Source organism: Eleutherodactylus coqui, chromosome 8 (assembly GCF_035609145.1).
Source record: "Eleutherodactylus coqui strain aEleCoq1 chromosome 8, aEleCoq1.hap1, whole genome shotgun sequence".
Taxonomy (NCBI): Eukaryota; Metazoa; Chordata; class Amphibia; order Anura; family Eleutherodactylidae; genus Eleutherodactylus; species Eleutherodactylus coqui.
The window spans coordinates 74,022,028-74,041,900 of record NC_089844.1 but is presented as its reverse complement, the minus strand read 5'-3'; the positions used below and the strand labels follow the sequence as shown (position 1 = coordinate 74,041,900).

The 19,873-nt window shown below is 41.5% G+C and overlaps 1 protein-coding gene across 1 annotated transcript in view; it reads right to left on the bottom strand.

The window, feature by feature from the left end:
* The window catches only part of LOC136577884 (dynein axonemal heavy chain 11-like), a 390,521-nt gene that overhangs the window by 57,543 nt on the left and 313,105 nt on the right, over positions 1 to 19,873 (bottom strand). The window contains exons 66-69 of the mRNA XM_066577803.1: positions 18,108 to 18,235; positions 13,109 to 13,336; positions 11,521 to 11,712; positions 7,929 to 8,048 (exon numbers count right to left, since the gene is read on the bottom strand). Coding sequence (XP_066433900.1) covers positions 7,929 to 8,048; positions 11,521 to 11,712; positions 13,109 to 13,336; positions 18,108 to 18,235 — 668 coding nt within the window. The remainder of the gene's footprint in view (positions 1 to 7,928; positions 8,049 to 11,520; positions 11,713 to 13,108; positions 13,337 to 18,107; positions 18,236 to 19,873) is intronic.

The following is a 19,873-nucleotide window of genomic DNA, read 5'->3' as shown; positions in this document are numbered from 1 at the left end:
TAGGACATTTGGTAAATGTTAGGGAGAATTAAAAAGAAATGCATTTGCTATGAAAAGTCCAATAGTGTTGTACTAGCGCTATATCAATATGTAGGCACGACTGATCTGTGTAGATAATCTTAAAAGGGTTGTCAAAACCCATTTTTTTCAAACTGATTATAATAGTATAAAATAACAAAAAGTTATTCCCTGCTGTTTCATTGGTACTCTAAAAGTGTCTGCTCATTCAGTGATATCGTGTTGACACATCATATGACCTCCCTTGTAGCCAATCACTGGCGAAAGCGGTGATCTCAATGGTGTCAACAACGTTACCGCTGCAGCCAACCAATGGTTGTAGCAGTGACACACTGTAGCTTTAGATACAGCTTCTGCGCATGCATTATGACCATTCAGGTTAAAACGTTTTTTACGAGAGTGACACAGCTGGGGTAAAACAGGCAAAAATGGGTAATTATTGTATGTATATTCCATGTGATATGAAAAATGCATTCATGTCGCAAGATGTTTAACCCATTAAGGACCAAGCACAGTAAATTTACAGCGCTTGGTCCTGGGCTTTAATCCCAGCCGCTAGTAAAAAATATGGCGTGGAATTAAAGCTTCTGCAATCAAGCAGAAGCAGGACGGGTTGTCAGCTGTTGGACACAGCTGATAACCCGGAGGAGGGAGAAGTGGTTTTTAACCCCTTTTGCTTTTTCCTTTCACTAGTAAGTAGTGCTCAATGAGTGCTATGTACTAAAGAGTGAACGTGGAAGTGTTTCTTCCACTAAACGAGCCGGCAGTCACGTGACCGCCAGGATTCCCTGTTACAGCAGAGCTGCAGGGTCCTAGCAGACCCTGATCAGCTCTGCCAGTGACTACTGTCACTACAGGGGGTGTTTTCCCTGTAACTGGAGCTCCTATGGATGCCCCAGCTACAGTGGAAAAATGTCAAATCCAGAGGTCTTATATGACGTCATGGGGGACATAGATAGTAACAAAAAATAATTACATAAGTAGGTAAAACAAAATTACAGAATAAAATAAAAATATATACATAGAAAGTAACCCAAAAGCCGATGCCAACCAAAACCGTCGCGGTATGCGCATATATCAAAACATTCGAAACAAAATGAGGAACCCGTTCTCATACTGTATTTTAGCGTAAATATACTAATTAAAAAAAAGATATAAATGTTAAAAACAATCATGCGAGCTTTTCTTCTTTCTCCCCCTTTGTCATCTTTCCATTCTTGCCCCCAGTTAGGGATTGCCCTTGGGTGATCCTTCCCTTATAAGATAAAGTTGCCTTACAAATATTTTTTACGGTTCAACAAAGTAAAGCTGTTGTTCTTGTCATTTTAAGCTGCTTGACGAGTATAGATAAAGAAAGCTAAGCTTCAATAAAATAGGTTGCAGAGACGGTATAAATCTTGCTGTTTAGGGTATAGTCAATTATCTCAATTGATTTCTTAGTTTTGTCAATAGTTTCCTATACAACAGCTATTTCAGTTTGACTTTACGGTTTGTCGACTTATATTCTATGTACAATGTCTCTAATAAAAACATATTTTGACTCCTAAAATAGGGAGGGGATGGAGTTAAACAAATGCCTCTATTGAGGCATATAAAGTGAATACAGCAGTTCTACCGGCCGAGGGATTTTGGGGCTGTGACGTCAGCTCATTGCAAGATGCCGCAGCCAGCCGTGAAAAATCAGGGAGAATAGCTGTGACTTGCCCAAAAATAGGACATGCAGCAATTTTTCAATTAAAATCTGATATCTTGTTCACACAATGCTGATTTGCATATTTTATAACTTATTTTATGCCCAGTGTCATAGTACTAGAGGTTGTAAAGGTAGCAACTACAACCCAGCCGCACTGCCATGGCGAGCTAGAGGAACTTCATTGGGTTGTGCCAACATGCATAACCCCTTTCAGAATGTGGACTCAGGGTAAACAGCTGATTTGTAATGCTGGCACGGAGTGTAGTTGCGAATAAATGAGGTTTTTCGTCAGGCGTTCAAACTCGGTATCATAGCACAGGAGTTTGAAAAAAGAAGTTAATACTACATGCAGGAAAGATAGGGCATGTCCGATAGTGAAAACGAAACCACTGAAATCAATTGAAATCAGTGGTTCCATTTTAGCCTGTTATGTGGCCATGACCATTGAGTGCTGCAGTGATTGGTTGAGCCGTTGCATTCAAGAACCAATCAGAGCCAGCGTTTCCTGGAGGCGGTTTTTTAAACTTCTGACCAGGAAGCGTTGGGTGAAAACTACAAGCAAGTGAGCTGGAGCTGCGGAGAAGAAGTGCGTCTGAGTGGACAGCGCCTGATAGGGGATGTTTTTTTTTTTGCTTTTACATGCAGATAGGCCTTATTTTAGGGCTCAAACTGTAGGACTCCCGACTGTAAAAGTTGCATCATACTGCGCGAAAACCACGTTTTCGTGCAGTATGATGCAGCACAAAGGAAGGCTCCTTAGGGAATCATGGGCTACAAAACACCGCTAATCGCGGCAATATTCAGCACGCCGCAATTTTTTTTCCCTTCCAATGTAGCAGCCTACAAAACATCGCTCATGTCATGTGAAGGAACCCATTGGAAAGCATGGGCTTCACATACATGCGATTTGTAGCGCTGTTGCATCGCGGGAAAATCCAAAGCTGTTATTGTACGCATTCAGGCCTTATTCACACAAGCATTTTATCGTGGCTATTTTGCCGTGATAAAACGTTAGCCGTAAATCATGACTAATGGATTTCAATGCATTCGTTCAGATGGGTGATGTTTAGCCATGTAAAATCGGTCAGCCCGGAAAAGATGACGCATATGCTGCCGTTTCCGGGGACTGCTTTTACATGCGGCAGGAAAAGATAGCTTTTGCCCTATCTTCTGGCCGCAATCAGCTGGCAGCTCCCTTTAGAAGCCTATGGGAGCTTCTGGTAAAGGGAGGGGGAGAGAGTTTAGCACAACTGGCAGCACCCATAGGCTTCTACGGGAGCTTCTATTCCCGCAATCAGCAGGCAAAGGGAGTGGGAGTGAGGGGGAGGGAGTTTAGCTGCGCTAAAGGATTTCTCCCTGGCCGATCGAATTCCAGGCTGTGGCATATGAACACAATCGAATGGGCAAGAACACATGAGATTTTGCTGCGAGCTGGTTGTGGCTTTTTCCCGTCAATGCGCTTCTCTGATATGGTGCAGCCGGCTGAAAAACGCATTGCTTGTGAGAATAAGGCCTCAAACTGTGATTTTTCAGGCTTCTACTATGCATTTCCATGTTAATAATGAGCGATTCACATTGCTGCACATGTGCTGTTCATAAGCATGAAAAAACCCCCACAAATATCGCATGGGCTTAAAATACTTCAAATGAAAAGAAATCACATCGTACTCATATGCAAAGCACATGGACATGGTGGACATGCAAGTGCAATATGATTTTTTCATGCCTCCATAATAAATAATGGGCAATTCTTGCAGCGGAACTGCCCAAAAATAGGACATGCTATGATTTTCACACTATTGATGCAAGTGAAAAATTGCTCATGTAAATTAACCTGTTGAAAATAATGGGTTCTTTTCATGCGTCTCGCACATGGCTCACAGGAGATATTCCTGTGCGATTTTCTGCCGATTGCGATATTGATGAAATTCGCATAGGAAAAATCCATTGATTTCAACGAGTCCATGCATATCTGCATATCATGACAAAAGTGCGAGATCGCAAAACCACAGCATGTTTTGTTCAATTCTGCTGCGAGAATTCCCCATGATTTCCTATGGGAGCGTGAAAAAATTGCATTGCACCCACATGCCCATTTGATTTGCATGTGAGGCCTCTTTCACACGAGCGTTGTGTTTTTACGCAAAATGCTGTATTGCGTATATCCAATTCCCAAAGGAATTTGCATTTTTTCATCCAATCACATGAATGGACGCTGCAGCAGCGCTTGGCAGAGTGGCTCTATTTAACTTAAATAGCTAAATAGAGCCAGTTGTCTTCTTTCACGAGCTCTGGTGCAGGTAAGCTCCCCTGCCCGCTCCCTGCGAGAAAAAATTGCAGCTGTAAATCACTGGCGATTTGCGAATTTCAGTGGCGATTTTGACACTGCAAAAAAAAATTACCTATCTGAATGAAAGCATTGGAATCCAATGTTTTAGGCTGCATTCACATGAACGTATATCGGCTCGGTTTTTACGCCGAGCCGATATACGTCGCCCTCATCTGCAGAGGGGGGAGGATGGAAGAGCCAGGAGCAGGAACTGAGCTCCCGCCCCCTCTCTGCCTCCTCTCCGCCCCTCTGCACTATTTGCAATGGGGAGAGGGAGGACGGGGGTGGGGCTAATTCTTGGAACTTCTTGGACGACGTATATCGGCTTGGCGTGAAAACCGAGCCGATATACGTTTGTGTGAATGCAGCCTTACATGGTAGCGATTTTCAGGTTTTCTCGCAGCTAAGAGTTGCAAGAAAACATTTGTCTGTATGAGGCCTGTTGTAGTAATAATAATATAAATGTGTTTCTTATATTAGCCTAGGCAAACATATATATATATATATATATATATATATATATCCACCTTCATAGGAAATAGCTAGCAGTTAAATGGTTAATAGAGATGAGCGAACGTACTCGTTTCGAGTACTTACGCACCCGAGTACCGCCATTTTCGAGTACTTCAGTACTCGGGTGAAAAGATTCGGGGGGCGCCGGGGGGCGGGGAGAGGCGTGGCGGTGCGGGGGGTAGCAGCGGGGAACAGGGGGGAGCCCTCTCTCTCTCCCTCCCCCCCCACTCCCCACTGCTACCCCCCGTGCCGCCACGGCGCCCCCCGAATTTTTTTGCCCGAGTACGGAAGTACTCGGAAATCGCGGTATTCGGGCGAAAAAGGGGCGTGGCTGAGCACGTTCGCTCATCTCTAATGGTTAATGAGCTCAATATTATACCCTGGTATGTACAAGTACAATGTTGAAGCTAACCCCTAAGCATCTTTCCAGCACTAGCTATCAAAGGGGGGACTTCTTATCTCTGACTGCATTCCTTCTCTCAGATTGGAATATTAATAAAGTCTATGCTACTTGGGTATATAAGAATTACATGTTTACGTAGCGACATACACCTGGAAGGTAAACATATGTTAATCATTAGCATCATTACATACTAGGCCAATCGTGAGTTGTTATGATGTTGGGGGGCGTGGCATGTAATTGGTGCGTCATGGTCAATTATATTTGTATTGTACTTCCTTTGAATAAATCAAAAGAGTATTGAGGGCTGACGGATAACAGTCAGTTCAAATACTATTATTCATAGTATGTATACTATACTGTATATCATATATTCATGCATGAAGCTTCTCATTATAACCAATCTGGAGCAGATCAGTGAAATCTTCTGGAATATGATTTATTCACATAACAAGCCTGAGTGCGATGTGGTTGTTTTATTTCAACTTCTCGAAAAACATGCAATTTTTTTCATGTGTGTGAAAAATGCGCATACAGTGATGTGAATTGCATGTTTTAATCCAAAAATGCTTCACAGAAGACTGCAAATTGCAGGTTAAGGCTTTTTTCCCATGAGTGTATATCGGCCAGCGTTTTCACGGCCGGACGATATACGCTATTATCTGGGGTGTAGAAGTTCGGGAACGGGCCCACAAATCTAACGTTTGTGTGCCTGTTCCCATGGCATGGGCCCCAGCGCATATACGTCGAGGTTACCATGCCGTATCCCCTTTCCCTTCCCTCCTCCTTGCAGGCTCACCTCTGCTCTCCTCCCCGCTCGTTCTTTGCAATTGGAAGGGGCTGGATGGGGGGGGGGGGGTTATGTGCCAGCACACCCCACCTGCTCCTATTGATGGCTATGGAAAAGGGGTGGGAGTTTAGCCCCACCCCCATCCTACCCCCTCCCATTGCAAAGAACAAGCAGGGAGGAGAGCAGAGGCGAGCCTGTGAGGGGGAAGAAGAGCAGAGGGAGGGAGTTTAGCAGCCACGCTGCTTAACTTCCTCCCACCTCTGGCCGCTGCCATGGGCTCCCATAGGAGCCCATGCAGCGGCCGACGTATTCCGGACCAAAAGATAGCTCCAGGACTATCTTTTGGGCTCGGCTTAAAAATGCCTGGCGCTATATTGGCTGGCCGGGCGCTTTTACGTCTCAGGAATACTGCCATGTGATCTGATGCATTGGAATCCAATGCATCAAATCACAGCATATATTGGCTGTCTGTAACAGTGGCTAGACAATATACGCTCGTGGGAAAGAGCCCTACAGGGATGCAATGTACTTCAGATTTTCCCTGTCCTATATCGCACTCGCCCTATAAATACAGGCTTAGAATAGAGTGTTGAAGATTTTATGGCTATCATCCATATTGGATTCTCGTATTACACTGGTTATATAATGGACATTTAGCAGCACTGCTTGTTAGAGGTACAGTAAAGCCACATTTGACATATGATGGCTGAAAATGGTCTTATAAAAGAGGTGTTTTAGCGTTCCTTCACACGAGCATTTTTACGGGGCTATTTAGCCATGATAAAACACTGGGCGAAAATCGCAACTATATGAAGCATTGGATTCCAATGTATTTGTTCGCATGGCGATTTTTGGGTGCGTGAAAAAAAATCGCGGAAACAAAGCGTCAAATTGACGACCGTTTTTGGTTGCCGATTTTTTACGCTGCGTCAAAATATAGGTCTTGACCAATCTTTTGCCGAAAAACGCTGGATGTGATACGCCCGTGTGAATTACGAGATAACGCTCATCATTTTTTGGAATCGATTGCAGCTATTCTTCAATGATGCGATTTTCGGTTGCGATGCGGCTTGTGTAAAAATGCATCGCCCGTGTGCATGAGACCTTAATGTACTTTCGGAAACAAGTGAACGATAATCGTTCGGTCTAAACACAAGCCAATGACTGAACGGCAAACGAGAATCGTTTGCTTTTTGTTCGTCATTCATTTTCTGCAGGCATAAAAATCATCGTTGGTTTGTTCACTTATCGTTCGGTTTCAACAGCGCTCATTCACTTATACAGCGGATGTGGGAGCCTGAGCGAGGTATCTGCCTGTCTGACATCATCAGTTGTTCGTTTGCTCTGATTTACTCGCTCGTTCAAATGAAAATCGGCTCGTCTAAAAGGAGCCTTAGAGCAGACTCCCGCAAGAGTGTTAGTGCATGTATTTGCGCATGCAATACACAGAGAACAGCACCCATTGATTTCAATAGATTCATTCCTATTTTTCATTTTTGCGTGCACATGAAAAAAAAAAACGCAGCATGCTCTATAGAAGCCTCTATGGGAGGCAAGTAAAATGAGCACTCAATACCTGTGTAACTGCGCAACACACTGTGCAATTCTGCGGGAAAACTATGCGGCAGCCTATGTAATATACACTCATAACATATTATATACGAATCACATATTATATACGAATCACACATTATATACGAATCACACATTGTATACTCATCACACATTATATATGCCTCACATATTATATACTCGTCACATATATATGCCCCACATGTTATATGCTCATCACACATTATATGCTCGTCACACATTATATGCTCATCACACATTATATGCTCATCACACATTATATACTCGTCATATATTATATATGCCTCACATATTATATACGAGTCACATATTATATACGCATCACATATTATATACACATCACATTGATAGGCTCTGCCTCCGGCAGTAATCTCTGATATCCACTGCAGATTTACAACACACTATATATTGACCCTGATTATAAAGATTCAGCACTCCCTTCCATAGATGATACAACACGCTGCATGTAAATACAGCACGAAGAATGTGACTATAACCGCGCTCATTTCATAAAAGGAAAACATGAACCTGAGGGATTCAGATCCCAGAAGAGGGAGCTCTGACTCTGTATTTTAATAGGACTCGCAGTTACCTGATTGGGCTGCATGTACTCTTCTAAGTACGTTCGACACAGTCGTCTGTCCCAGTCATCAGTGATGTGACCGCCGTACATAATCTCCCCAAACAGGTATCGGAGATCTTCCCACGGAACCTGATAGGAAAACCCTACATATATTAAAAGTCTTTACATTTTCAATGTAGATATCGATATTAAAGGTCTGCTCCTCCACTATCACTACAGCATTGGGAACATCAGGCTGATAGGTGGTGGTCAGAAGATCATAGAATCATATTAGGGATTCTCAGCACAGGTATTTATCAGCTAGGAACAGTTGAAACCCTAAATTCAGCAAACCTGTAGATTTGTATTATTACTCTATTTTGGTTGAATGTATATTATATGTATGATATTAACTTCATAGATATAGCAGCGCTGAATGACACTTAACAACTCTGCTGCATCTGATATCTAAAGAAAGAAATCTGTTTCAAGCCAAATGCCCACAGCCGGGTCGGATTGCGATTGCAAGATCTCACAGCGGAGTCAGACCCCGCACCCCGGCGGTGACCCCCGTGTACCTGTGCGATGTCTTCTTCTCTGTGCTGCGGATGTACCGTCTGGCACGCCGCATACGCACAGTGCAGAGAAGGACATGCAAGACAGCAGAATGACCCATTACTGTCAAAGGGGCAATAGAGACATCTGTATTTTTACACAGACTGCAGATAAAATTGCAACATGAAATATTCAGATTCAACTTCACCCATTCAAATCGGTTGGTTGGCAAAAAAGCCCATGTAAGACACATGTTTGCACCATTTTTCAATGATTGTTAATAATTACTGAGTATTAGCTGATCCGGGTATAAGCTGAGTCAATAAGTGTTACCACAAAAAACTGGGAAAACTTATTGACTCGAGTATAAGCCGAGCTATACTCCAGTATATACTAGGAAAAAAAATAACCTCCATACTCACCTCTCAGCCACTGTCTGTGTCTGTGCGGCAAGCTGCTTGAATTCTCCCCACTGTCATCCCCCGCCGTCCTCTCTGCTCGGCTCTGTCATCTCTGTCAGCACTGTGATTGGATCGAGCGACAGCCAATCACAGCCGTCACTTGATCCAATCACAGCGTTTACCTACACAGCGCTGACGGCGGGGGATTTGAAAGACGAGCCAGGGAGATGAAAGCAGGAAGAATTCTAAAACAGCTTGCCTGACAGCCTGCGCTCGACCATTCATAGCCAATCACAGCCTGACAGCGGAGGTTGACAGAGCTGAGAAGAAAGGACAGCGGGGGAAAACAGCGGGGAGAATTGAAGCAGCTTGCCGCACCGCTGCCGGGAACACAGATGCAAGCTGGGAGGCGAGTATGGAGGGGGTTTTTTCAACCCTTCCCTGACTCGAGTATAAGCAGAGAGGGGCTTTTTCAGCACAAAAAAATGTGCTGAAAAACTCGGCTTATATTTGAGTATATACGGTAATTCTAGAAAAAAATGGCCTCCATGTTTTTGGGTTTTTTTTTTTATAAAAAAACAAAATGACACATGGATCGCATACAGACCTAAGAAATGTACATATGCAAAGTATATGGATGTGACATGGACATATGCATTAACATCAGCCCATTGCTCAAGTAACACATTTGGACACACTCGTGTCTAACAATGCTGTGGTGAACCTCACTAATTTGGAGCAACTTGAATTGGAGGCTATATTTCTGGAGCAATAGGATGATACAAATACTTAGAGTGCTAAGCCAAATACAGACTGTTATCAATTAGTGCTGCAAGTGCATGGGGTGCCAGCACTACTGTATTGTCACTGCCTATAAAGTTGATCACACACATTCTAGTGTGAAGCCTGTACTAAAATAGAGCATGCTGCGATTTTCCCCCAGCGAGCGGACAATCACAGTTGATTTCCACTCGTGGGCATAGAAAAGGGCTTTGCATAGCATGTCTATGGGCAGTGTAAATACGCCCGTGTGCATTGCGCCTAAGGAAAGAGGGATTTGTATAAGAAATAAATGAATAATATTGGATTAGCTAACTATTTATCTATATATACACAGTACTATAAAAAAAAGTTTTAGGCAGATGTGCAAAAATGCAGCAAAGTAAGGATGCTTCCAAAAATAGAAGGCGTCTGATTGACTCCAATTGTATTCCGCAGCAGGACAACTAACCCCAAATATAAAGAAGAACAAGGACTCCTTGAAGTGATGATATGGTCCCCACAGAGCCCAGAGTCTCAGCATCATCTAGATCTCATATCTATCTATCTATCTTTCTATCTCATATCTTTCTATCTCATATCCATCTATCTCATATCTATCTATCTATCTCATATCTATCTATCTATCTCATATCTATCTATCTATCTCATATCTATCTATCTATCTATCTATCTATCTCATATCTATCTCATATCCATCTATCTATCTATCTATCTATCTATCTATCTATCTATCTATCTATCTCATATCTATCTATCTTTCTATCTCATATCTATCTATCTCATATCTATCTATCTATCTCATATCTATCTATCTATCTATCTATCTCATATCTATCTATCTATCTCATATCTATCTATCTATCTCATATCTATCTATCTATCTCATATCTATCTATCTATCTATCTATCAATCATATCGATCTATCTCATATCCATCTATCTATCTATCTATCTCATATCTATCTATCTTTCTATCTCATATCTATCTATCTATCTCATATCTATCTATCTATCTATCTCATATCTATCTATCTCATATCTATCTCATATCCATCTATCTATCTATCTATCTATCTATCTATCTATCTATCTATCTATCTCATATCTATCTATCTATCTCATATCTATCTATCTATCTCATATCTATCTATCTATCTCATATCTATCTATCTATCTCATTATCTATCTATCTATCTCATATCTATCTATCTATCTCATATCTATCTATCTATCTCATATCTATCTATCTATCTCACATCTATCTATCTATCTATCCCATATCTATCTATCTCATATCTATCTATCTATCTCCTATCTATCTATCTATCTATCTATCTATCTATCTATCTATCTATCTATCTATCTATCTATCTATCTATCTATCCATTTATCCATTTCCTATCCATCTATGTATTTCTCTGTCTATCTATCTATCTCCTCTTTGAGAAGACCATCCCCTTATCCCCACCAAGTTTACTATGACAGATATCTAGTTCTGCCACATATTATGCATACTGGCTATCTTCTTTAAGAAGACCACCCCCACAGAAGACCACTTTTTATTTACAATTTTGGGTGGCCTCATAGATGTCTCACTGTATCTTAGCCATCCATCCATCTACATATCTCTTCACACACACACACACACACACACACACACATATATATATATATATATATATATATATATATATATATATATATATATATATAGCTATTTATCTATTAAATATATATCTGTCTATCTACCTGCTCTAGCTCTACAGCATTTCTATAGAAGTATACATTATATATATTTCACGTGCATAAAACATTTTAAAGCAGCTTTATGCTGCAGCATAAAAGAGCTACACAATAGATTTCATCTCTCCGAGGCACCATACCTGTGAGTTCGCTTCCAGATAGTTGTATAGAACATTCACTGATATTGTGAGGTCTCCAATGTTAAACGGATACTTTCTATTCCACCCCTGGGGGCCAAATTTACGCCGCTCAGCAACACAAGCATGAAAATAGCACAATGAAAAGAAAATGCTCTTAAACTCTTGTTCACGGGTGCACTGGTCAAGAATGTTCTGCAAGAGAGCAAGTAGGGTACATTTCATTACTGACCCGCCAATGACATGTCAATTTTTCCCCCTGTATTATAATACATTTTAACTATTGTATAGTTAGTGGCTTTGTAATACTTCTAAGTGGTCATATTATACCTTCATGTAGAGTAATCAATAATCCTGGCTGCTTTTGCCTCCTTACGAAGTGAAAATCAATTGTCAGCAACAGTCATCCATACTAATTGTAATAATAATAGTAATCTTTATATAGTGCCAACATGTTCCACAGCGATTCACAAATTGGGGAAAACATACAAGAAAATAGGCCGTAACATTCAGTAATCAACCAATGCATATCTTGAACAATAGGGGTGAGGGCCCTGCTCAGACTATAGGGAAGTATGCTCATAGGATACTATACATATGGACATGCATAAAGTTGTGTGATTTGATCAGCAATCATGTTTGTGTATAAACAAATAAGAGGTGCAATGTAGTGTCAAGGTGCAATGGGAAGAAGGGGGGCAGGTTTTCAAAATAGAGGCGGGGTAGGTGAGAAGAGTTTAGATAAGGAATATGTTAGGCCTCCCTAAAAAGATGTGCTTTTAGGGCACACTTAAAGCTGTGGGTGTTGGGAATTAACCTAATTGTCTGGGGTAGATGGTTCCAGAGAAGTGGTGCAGCTCCGGAAATACCTTGGAGATGGGAATGAGAGGTTCAAATTGTAGAGGAATCTAGAGTGGAGAGCATGGGTAGGGCAGCAGATAGAGGTAAGACTTTTTTCCCAAAAAAGTTTACATTTTGTTTTAATGGAACAACCTTCTATTTTATGTCAGAATCTCTCGGCAAAGATAATGGGTCAGATTTACTAATACTTTCCAATAGTTAGTGTAAACTTAGACTTAAAATGTACCAGATTTATCACAGTGGCTCATGCTGGAAATGAAATCTGGCGTATTTTTAGATTGTCTAGTCTAACTTTATACCACCTGTTAGTTGGCTTAGTTTGCACCAAAATGGAGCAAAAGTTTTGGTACAAATTTGGTGCAATTTTTGGCACTCGATATTGTATTTTGGCCTTGTCACTTTTCATAAAGTCATACTCTTTTGTTAGAGCTGGTATGAAAAGTGTCTGAAAGTGCATAAAAAACCAAATGTGGTGCAAAACATGTAAAACAGTTTTCCGATGCAATTTGTGCCAGAAAACTGACAGCTTTTCAATAGTCAATCTGCTCCCGTATATAAAGTTTTTGTTTCATAGTCACTGCCTTTTGACAAATCTCCCATCTGTATCTGATAGAGGTCGGTCTCTTGTTCACAGTGTCTCACCATTACCTCACTTTTTGACATTCATACTTATACTTTACGTACCTTTATATATGCTGAAACCATCTACGTTATGTGAGGTTTCACTGACCTGATCAAAGTTGTCCAGCGCGGCGTGCAGATTTGCCAGCATCCCAGTTGGAGGTTCATTGGTAATTTTGATAGCATTTTCCAGGATTCCTTGTGGGATGATGTGTTCCCTGAGTGTCGGGGCAGGTTCAGCACTCATAAACACACGGTAATCAGAGTGACTTCCATCGCTGTACTTCTCTAATAGTTTTCCTAGAGTGTTTAGCCATTTGGCTACAAGGTGAATATTCTGTGAACAGTATGATATAAAGTATCGTATTATTACTCTTTACAACATTCCTGTTTTATACTGTGAAGATTCTGGTTTCACAAAGTTGTAAATACATTTGCATAGTAAATTACAAACTATGTGTTAATGCGGATCTCTGAAACATTACCTACAGCGCAATTGCACTTGTTCATCAAAATGATATATATTTCCGAAACACTTGATCTTTTCAAACTAATTGCCCACATTTTGCAGCATTCAGTTCAAATAAGACAAACATAACCTTGGAAGCCTTTCTGATACTGGGGTAATTTCCTATACACACAGCACTATCTAGTAAAACATATGTAAAAAGAAAACAAATACAGTATATTTAGGCTTAGGGTGAATGCACATGAACGGATTTCTACTGCGTTTCCCGTGCCGGAAATCCGCAAGTGAATTCTGCAGCTATTAGGTTCTATTGAACCTAATAGCTTTCTGCCTGCCAACACTCACATGCGGAATTCAACTGCGGATTTCCACAGTGGGAATAAATCGCGGCATGTTCCATTTGCCGCGGATTTACACCGTGGGAGGTCTCCATTAATATAGCATTAATGGAGACCGCGGAAATCCGTGCAGAATTCTGCAATCACTACGAGGCACTTTTTGTTTTTAATCGTGGTACTCCTGCGCCCGCAGCACTCGTGGGCATGAGCCCTTAGAAGAGGGTTGCAGAATAACTGCTGAGAGTTTTGTTCAATAGGCTGGAAGAAGGTATATTTTAGATGGAAAAGAAATAGCACAAACTACAAGACTTTCAAAAACAAAGGGAACGGGGAGAAAAATTAAGCAGAATATTGAAGATAGTTTCATCTGTATATAAGGGCTCTTTTACACGGCCTGATCACCGGTTCAGATTCTCGCTGGATTGTGGGTTTTTACGAGTAAATGCCCACTGCCACTGAATGGCGAACGATAATCTATAAAAATCAAATAATGATTGGCTTGTTTACTGTCGTCTGTGCCCGAACTAAACCTGTATTCGTTGCTGAAGACAACTTGGTTCCACTCCTTAGCAGTCCAGTTTTATCATTCACGACACTGGAATTGACAGTGGGTGTCAAAGGCAGTACAAGTAATGGAAGCCGTAAGACCAAATGTCCTTCAGCTAAGTGCTTAAAAATGGTCCGGGCAGACACAGGGGCCTGTAATGATGGTGCTACATGACTCTGGATGGCGGGCAACTAAGCACTTGGAACTGCACGTGCTTGTTGGCAGATCAGATGATCCTTTCTACTGTCTGCAAAGGCCGTCCTGAGCCCGGTAACCTTGTGTGCCCTCACGTATCCACTGGTCCCAACACCTCCTAACAGTCTGGTCAGAACGGCCCAGGTGGTAGCAATTCGTCAATACGACCATCCAGACTCTCTCATTCCAATAATGCGCCACCTCTCAGACTCTGTTGACTTGGCGAAATCTCTTTGATTGCGTTGTAGAGGCGTCTAGTTATCAACAAGGTCCACACAAGCGGAAAAAGCAATCACTACTTACAAGCAGCCCCTAAAAGCCTTTTTAAAGGGCCCCAGGTGGCAAGACTGCTCATCTAATCAACCCACAACTCTAACTATTTGTATATCTGCCCGAGATGTAACTGCATGCAGAGTTTTGCAGCAAAACAACAACTTCTTCTAGGTGCTTAATTCATGTTGACACACAATTATTTATATATATATATATATATATATATATATATATATATATATATATATATATAATTTGGTACCGTGTTAGCCAGCAGAGCAATGTGTGATTGTTCTCAGTGACAGAAAACAGGTAATCTTATAGCCATTAAAAGGTATCATATCTACGAGATTACTTGTTTTCTCTCATTGAGAACAATCACACAATGTTTCTGATGACAGGGATTGGAGTTGGTCACAGATCCTAAACCAGCAGAGCCAAACAGCAGCCATTTGCTTACAGGACCTGTGGTGATGTCACTGGCATGTGCTCAGTCACCGGGGGGAGGTGGGGGGGGGGGGAGCTCTGAGATCCGCCCCTGATTACTTGACGGTGACATCATTACAGGTCCAGTAAGCACACAGCTGCTGTCAGGCTGTGCATGCTTTAGGACCTGTGATGACTTCGCTGTTACGTGATCAGAGGCGGAGCTCAGAGCCCTGGTGACTGATCACATGATGGTGACATCATCACATGTAACTCACGAAGTCATTCAGTCACTTACAGACAGGTGATCGGTATCATATATATATTTTTTTCTTTTTCTTTTCAAATCATGTTTTTTATGTTATATCGAGTGGTATCACATACAAAGTGATTAAAAAAAGAACACTGTAAGAGTAAAGCGGATTTCTTCATAAATGAATTGGCATAAAACAGCCAGAAGGACACAAAAAGATAGAAGAACTGTTCAAGTTTTTAACACACCTTATAGATGTTTGATGTGGGTGCTGTTGGTAAAATGGCAGATATCAAGCCAGTAGCCCAATTTCGCTCAAATATTTTCCCACATATTCTCTGTCATCAATTCTATTGCAGACTTGAAGAGTTCTGTCTTTTCATGTCATTCTGGCTGTCATATGTTAATTCATGTATAAAGAAATTAGCTTTACTTATGCACCTCTTTTTTTAAAATCACCTTGTATGTGATACCGTATGTATTGTCTATGTTTTGTAGCATGCAATATATCTACGTTATATGAGCAGGACATTCATTGGCGAAGGGTTGAGCTTGATGGACTTGTGTCTTTTTTTGATATACAAATTCTGACTGCAATTTTGCTGATCTATCTCTCTTTATCTTTTTATGTTAAATGTGTGTGTGTGTGTGTGTGTGGGGGGGGGGGGTATATTTTCCACGTGTAGTAAAAGAAATTTTGTTTGTTTGTGTGTGTGTGTGCGCTTCTCAGTCTCTGCCCCTGGTGACATCATCACAGGTCCTACAGTATATATAAAACACAGAGCCTGACAGACAGAAGAAAGAACACAGTTAGGGCTCTTGGAAGTGGAGGACAAAAATAACACACTGAGAATACAAATAAGCCTTTATTATGTCAAACACAACTCAGCGGTCCTGACAGGAGACACCGGCCTACCACCACCACAGAGATCCGGATGGCTGAAGGACCTGCGGTGATGTCACTACTGTGGAAAGAGCCATTGTGTAGTTTGGTAGTACTGTATACTAGATAAGCCAACAGAAACTACCAGGACCTGTGATGATGTTGCCGTTATGTGATCTCCTGTGTGGGTGGAGTCAGGGACTGCATGACCAGGGGCTCATAACTGTATCCAGGAGCTGTGTGTGTAATGTGTGGGAATCAGGATTGATGTAGTAGAGCTGTGTGTGTAATGTGTGCAGTCAGCATAAATGTAGTAGCGCTGCATGTGGCTATTTGTCTAGTGTGCTATGTATGTAGTTACAGCGGTCAGGATGTGGCTGTAATGTGCTGTGTGTATAGTCAGCATGGAAGTATGTAATGTATCAGAGCTGTGTCTGTAATGCGCATGTGATGTAGCAGAGCTGTTTCTGTGATGCACATGGTATGTAGCTGAGCTTTGTCTATCAGGTGCATGTCATGTAGCAGAGCTGTGTCTGTCAGGTGCATGTCATGTAGCAGAGCTGTGTCTGTCAGGCGAATGTCATGTAGCAAGGCTGTGTTTGTAACATGTGCATGTAATGTAGCAGAGCTGTGTCTGTGATGCGCATGTAATGTAGCAGAGCTGTGTCTGTGATGTGCATGTCATGTAGCAGAGCTGTGTCTGTCAGGCGCATGTCATGTATCAGAGTTGTGTCTGTGATGCGCATGTCATGTATCAGAGTTGTGTCTGTGATGCGCATGTCATTTAGCAGAGCTGTGTCTGTGACGTACATGTCATGTAGCAGAGCTGTGTCTGTCAGACGCATAGCATTTAGCACAGCTGTGTGTGTCTGTCACATGCCTATGTACCACAGTTGTATGTGTGATGTGCATGTAGCAGAGCTGCATATGTGTGACATGCATGTAGCAGAGCTGTGTGGCATTGCGCCACCAGAAACACTGGTACTATAATTTCCTAATAATTACTAGTCTCATTATCACAGGCAGCATTGCAAAGAAAAGTAGCATCTCTATTATAAAGCTGGAGGCAGAAAACACAAGATCGCACTATTGTCAATTAATGATGAGACAAATTAGATTCCTTTTCTTCGCCCTACACAGTGAGTACTGCACAGAGCATGCTCACAGCGCTCTCCCATAGAAGTCTATGGGTCAGTTCCTTAGCTTATTTGTGCAATGGCTAGGTTTCCACTAAAAAACATATCTCTGAAGCTGCTGCTCACAAATGAGATCTACAGACTTGGCTACCCACATAATCTCATAAGGAAAATAGAATAAAAATCTATGAATCAGTAATAAAGATTAGAAAAAGAGTATTTTCCAATATATAGGGATGTATACATGCATTTGTTCCGATGTATCTACAATGTTAACTGTGATTTATATTATGTTTCCAGCTAAAAGTAGCAAAATTATTCGTAACCTAAATTGGTCGCTAGTGTTTACATTTCTCCATTTGAAAAAGCACAATCCAGGGCTAATCTCACCATCAAAAAAAAGGGAAAAAAATCTTCCTTTCAATCAGAATGAAATAAGCAGAGAGTGTCATTCAAGAAAACATATTTGGACATACACCCAATTTTCCCTCCACAAAAGCATCTCATAGAGGCACAGATTATTTTTGTAAAAGTGCCGTTTCATAGCTTGGCAATGAAGCACTTCTATAGCACACTGAATCGGCTTACTTGAAGTATAACCCAATGGCCTTCTTTTGATGCATTTTCCATCGCTATTTCTGCTAGAACTTCCTGCCCTTGACCCAGAGAGATATTGTTAAGTTTTCCTGCGTCAATGGTGAATCCAAGTCTGTCACCTACACAGAGCAGCCGACAATGTCCGCCACATCAAATGACATACGAGATTGGGAAAGAGATGAGGGAAACACATTTATCAGTATAACACATTGTAATATGAAGACAACTTAACATGGAAATGTCAGTCTGTGAAAGTTACTGAATGCTTGCCACCAGTATTATAAGCAGACTCAGCACTTAACATAGCGAGACCAGATCATGCGGCTTTTAGGAGGCATCTAAAGGGATTGGCCCACATTTATATAAGTTTACTCTGTTTATAAAAAAAAATAATTGTTTAAAAAAATGCTCCCATGGGAAGGTATTGCTGCTAGATACCGTAGAACCTCAACTAACATCATTAATCCGTCCGGAAGCAATGGCCTGTAGTAGAAATCAAAGTTAGTTTAGGACATTATTTCCATAAGAATTAATGGAAATCCAATTAATTGGCTCTAGATGTTCCAAAAACACACCAAACCCTATTTAATAGAGAATAATTCTGGTCTTTAATACCAAAAACAATAACAATAACAATACTGAATGAATATAAAACACAACTGTAAAGAATAAATTAACATTTAACAGGTTTTTGGACATTTCGCATACAGTGCTTTGACATAGGACTGCAGGGACATCATTATAACAGTATGTATCACTGTGTTATTTGTGGTTTGACATAGGACTGCAGGGACATCATTATAGCAGTACGTATCACTGTGTTATTTGTGGTTTGACATAGGACTGCAGGGACATTATTAGCAATATGTATCACTGTGTTATCTGTGCTTTGACATAGCACTGCAGTATTTATTTGCAAACGTTTTTCTTTACTGTACTGTACTCATCTGTACAGTACTTACATTTTGCAGTACAGTGGGGATTCAGAAGGCAGGCAGCGTTCAGCCGGCACTTTGGGGATTCAGCTGCTGTACTGTGTCAGGAGGCAAGCAGACACAGCAACGTTCAGCCGGCACTGTGGAGAGGGGAGGAGTAGGCGCGCGCTGATGCAGGAGAAGCAGGAAGTGACCGGCATCAGCTGCGTGCCGCCTCACTGAGCGGCGCCCGGGGTCTTATCTGAGGAATGCAACTTTATTTGAGGGACCTGACACATCGACATGGGAATATTTGGTGTGCGCAATTTGGTTGTGTAAAAAAAAACAAACAACCCTGTGGCATTTGTGCTGGGAAAGAACTCATTAAACTAATCTGCCAATTGAATGGCTGAGAGCATTGGTGCATGTTTTTTTTTCATGTGCAATTGTGCACGACTTGCACCTGCGAATACGCAACGCCCAATGCACAAAAACACGGTGGAAATGTACATGCAAATATGCATACGCTTGTGTGAATCCAGCTAAAGAGCTGCACGTATCAGTGCACTTAGTCTGTGCATGGCCTTTCTCCTCCTTGCTGTGGCAGGGGCAGAAATACTCTCTCTGTGCAATCTACTGGTTTCCCATATATTACACACCTGGGAAGGAAGGTGGAGGCCATGCCCAGACTGAGTGACACTGCCATGTTTACAGTTAGTTCGGTGGCACGCCAGGATTTGTAGTTTCATAGCAGCTAGAAAGCTACAGTTTATGGACCATCATCCATTGATTAGACTGCTTCATCACAGCATTTTGTTGTATGCACCAGCAACATGACCTTAC